At 38.8% G+C, this 4,420-nt stretch overlaps 1 protein-coding gene across 1 annotated transcript in view; it reads right to left on the reverse strand.

Moving 5' to 3' along the window:
- Nucleotides 1–386: 386 nt before the first annotated feature.
- The window catches only part of LOC102767378 (coiled-coil domain-containing protein 43), an 8,924-nt gene continuing 4,890 nt past the window's right edge, over nt 387–4,420 (reverse strand). The window contains exons 2-3 of the mRNA XM_015561227.1: nt 2,979–3,501; nt 387–523 (exon numbers count right to left, since the gene is read on the reverse strand). Coding sequence (XP_015416713.1) covers nt 387–523; nt 2,979–3,501 — 660 coding nt within the window. The remainder of the gene's footprint in view (nt 524–2,978; nt 3,502–4,420) is intronic.

Here is a 4,420-nt window from a genome sequence, read left to right on the forward strand (position 1 = left end):
GGACAGTGGGAGGGTAAGTGCAGAGGGTGGGGTGGGAACTGGGTGGAGGGGAGCTTTGGGGGGAAAAAAAGAGGAACAAATGTAATAATCTGAACAATAAAGATTTCATAAAAAAAAGAAATGGGAAATACAGCAACACACAATATGAACTACTATGTAATTGTAAACTATAAATCAGTCCCATTTGTTCTGCAACTATATTAAAATCTTGCATTTTTCATCGTGATGGGAACCAAAAGCATAGACAAATGAGTCTCATCTGATGATGGTTTGTCCCTGTCCCACCAGATGATGGCTCTGCCTCCAGGTCTTGTGACCTCGTGCAGCCTGTGCTCTCAGTGCCTGACCTGGCATTTGAGGGAGACTCCATCCTCTCCCATTCTGTCCTATTTTCCTTGAACCAAAGCCAGCACTTTATGTATGTCTTCCCTTAGGATGAGGAACCCCTTCCTCTCAGAATAGAGGTCCTCAAGCTTTTCTGCAGATATAATTTGGGGGATCTTGAGCCACAGGTTCTTCAACTCTGCCAAGAGAAGAATGAATCTGAAGTCAAACACAGTTAAAAGTTAAACTGCATCCCCTGCTCTTGATTTGGTTTGGACCAGACCCAAAGTATAAATATTTGCTTCCACTTTGCTATAAATTTCCTTCCAGGTCTGACTTAAATGTAAAATTAAATAAAAATTTCTTGGAAATAGAGGATGGTTATATTTCATTTATATTTTCTTTGCCTTTGAAATTTAAATTTTCTGCCCTTTTTGGCTGATTGTTTGCTAGCTCCTCATTGATAGATAAAGGTTCCATATGCTAAGAAATATTCTAGGGTGCCAGAAACAAGGAAAATAAAAACCTGGCAATATGTTATTGGTTTATTTGCTCATTTGAACTTACCACTCCATGTCTGTTTTCCAAGTGTCAATTAAAAACAGCAACAAAGTAATATCTTGGTTTTGGCTTAGGAGAAGAAATGGTTTCAACATCAATACAATGAACACCTCTTAGCTTATTAATGTTAGACGAGAACAATAAGAAGTGTGACACTAATGCCATAAGTGAGCTTAACTTTAGCCATGTGTTTATTTTTTCCTTTTGCTTTTTATAAGTGGATGGAGTTTCCATAACAAGTGGCACCAGGCTGTTGCTAGTAAACTCCTGTCCCCTCTTTGGTGTGTTTTTAATTAGCCAATTTCCTCTTTGAGCCTCAGTTTCTTCTCTTGCAAAACACAGCACCAGTTTGTTACTTTATCCCTTTTGGAAGACAATTGAGTAGAACATGAGATCATGTCTACACTTTTGTGTTTCTTGGAAGAGAGGTTCTTTGTAGCATTTTTAGAACTTATTTTTTTCCTGGAAGAACAGGTGGATTCACATGAGATGGTGAATAGGTGGATTCACTGGAGCTGCCACTGAGAATGCAGACTAGGAAGTGGACCTGCCTGGGTGGTTGGTTGATGATCATACACAACCCAAAGCTGTGGATTATTTGCTTCTAGGCTCAGACATCTCTTTAGTTGTTCTTTAACCATGGTCCCATCTTAAAGACTAGGTGAAGGAGGAGGTTGGATTTGATAGAACTTTAATACTGTATATTTGGAATAAATACATCTCACAACAGTACCTGTAACTTTCTTTCAACTTTCTGGAGACCTACTTTTTACTCTTCTCCATCTTGTCTTGTTGTGGAGCTATTCTTTTTTTTCTCATTTAAATAAAGTTTATTTTTTAACAGGTTATTTAATTTTGCGAATGCCATGATTATAGGAGTGTATAGTGGTGACACATCTTTTCCTTAACCATGCTTTTTACCTTCTGCACAAAGGTAAAAACTTTTGTTAATCTCAATGGTATAAAACAGAGGTCAGCAAACTTTTTCTCCAAAGGTTCAGATAGCAAATATTTTAGGCTTTACAAGCCACATAAGGTCTCAGTCATATATTCTTTATCACCCCTTTAAACATAAAATCCATTGTTAGCTTGCACCATACAAAAACAGATTAGACCAAATTTGTCTTGCAGGCAGTAATTTGCTGACCCCTGGTATAAAATATCTACTTTGTTTTGTTGGAGAAATTGCTCTCTTCAGACTTCTTGACAGTCTTGCCTGAAGGAGAAAGGCCTGATTTCAAACTGAATGTAATTTGTGACAAACGTAGAAATGGAGAGTTCCTGCTCACTTTTGACTCTCCCAAGCAATTTTCCCACTCACTCACTCACTCAATTAATTTGTTGAGCACCTACTATGTACACTCTTAAATATCTTTGTGTTAACAGAGATTTCCAGTGTTTCTTCCTGAAAAGGCAGTTCCTCTAAACCTGTAATTATCAGGTCTTTGTACTCGTGTTTTAGGGCAAATCAGGACTAAAATCTCTACTAGCAATCAAGAGGAATCTAGCTAACAATGATATCCTTGCACACAATACTGACACACCCTTTTTAAAATCACATCCTAGAGGAAAATGATAACTATTATTACTTTAAAAAGATACTTCCTTTCCTCCCATAGGGTACTTTTTTTTAAATTCTCAAATCTAGAACATCCATCAAATAATTTCTTCTCATTTTCCTAGTTTGTTGCCATGCAACATAAAGTCTGACTCTTCATTAGCTTTCTATTTGAGTCTTAAAACAATACATTTAGGAGTGAATAGTACTTCTGAAGCAATTTACACTCCCACATTTCATCTCAGGGAAGGAGTGGTCATGATTCTGCTCCTTCAGGATAAAAACTGTAACTGTCAACTTTCTGAATATTCCTGCTAGTTTTCCAAGGTGAAGGAAGACTTTTGAAAGTGGCCAAAAGGAGCACAGCACTTCGGTATTAAAATAGAAAGGTTGCCCCCACTCCAGATCTTCGGTACTGATAACTACAACAATCGGAATACCCACCACAGAAACATGGCACATTTTGTAATTAGAAGTCTGACCCTCAAGAGGATTCTGTGGAGAAGCACATGGGGATGGGCACAGAGAAGGATACGTTTGTCAGAACCAATGTTCAATTGTGGTGGACCTGAATCATCCTTCTCATCTGCTTCGTCTTCTTCGTCTGTCACATCAGCATACTGGGCCAGGAGGGCAGCTTTTCTCTGCTTCTCCTCTTCTGACACCATCCTGGGCTTCACCACAATCTGTGCCTGTTTCTCAATTAGGGTAGCAATGGCCTGTACCTCGTCTTCTTTTTTCACTTTGGTGACAACATTCTGAGTTTCTGACCATCGTTCCACAATCTCCTTGCATAGGGTAAGAAGGGAATCTTCTTCCAGGAAAGCAGAGAGAATGCCCTCCAGAGCGTCCAGCTTTTCTTCCTCCTCCTCCTCCTGCAGGACACCCAGGATGTAGGCGCAGTAAACAGCTCGGTCCACTCCCAGCGCCTCCAACCGTCCATCCAGCCAGGATCCGAAACAGCTGCCCTCGCCACTGCCTTCGCTGGAGGCAGGTGCGTCCACTTCACTGGGTGCCACCGTCTTGGGGGAGATATTCTTATTTAAGTACAATAGGACCTAAATAAACCAAACAAAAAATTATCAAAAAGTATCTTTAAAAAATATGCTGTAGAATGAAAAAAGAAATTGAATAAAAATTATAACATAATATTATATATATAGGTTTGAATTCATATGTATAAAATATGTATATATATATATATATATAACAAAAATACACATTTATAAGAATTCAAAAACATATGCATTGAGCATACAAGGTATCACTACCTTTGGAGAAGGAAAGAGACAGGAATGGGAAAAAGAAGAAGAGAATATACATATAAAAATAAACAAAGGAGAACTCTTATATTGGAAAATAATGTTGGTGTTCATGAACTGAGGAGTATGAATAATTAATCCCTCTTTTTAAAAAAATCCTCACCCAAGGATATTCTTTCATTGATTTTTAGAGAGAGTGGAAGGTCACCAGTTGATTCCTGGACAGGGCACATACCCAGGTTGTGGGTTAGATCCCAAGTTGAGGCAACTGATTGATGTTTCTCTCTCACTCTAAAATCAATGAAAACATATTAAAAGTTTAAAAATAAAGAAATTCGCCTTAACCAGTTTGGCTCAGTGGATAGACCTTCAACCTGCAGACTCAAGGGTCCCAGGTTCAATTCTGGTAAAGGGCATCTACTTTGGTTGCGGGCACATCCCCAGTAGGGAGTGTGCAGGAGGCAGCTGATCAATGTTTCTCTCTCATCAATATTTCTAACTCTATATCCCTCTCTCTTCCTCTCTGTAAAAAATCAATAAGAGAGAAACCAAGATGGAGGCATAGGTAAAAACCTGATATTGCTGCCTCGCACAACCCCTTCAAATATACAACTAAAAGAAAAAACGGACATCATCCAGAACCACAGGAAGGCTGGCTGAGTGGAAATTCTACAATTAGAAGGAAAGAGAAAAGCAAACTGAGACTCAGAGGAGG

The sequence above is a fragment of the Myotis davidii genome, unplaced genomic scaffold, assembly GCF_000327345.1.
Source record: "Myotis davidii unplaced genomic scaffold, ASM32734v1 scaffold16, whole genome shotgun sequence".
Lineage (NCBI taxonomy): Eukaryota > Metazoa > Chordata > Mammalia > Chiroptera > Vespertilionidae > Myotis > Myotis davidii.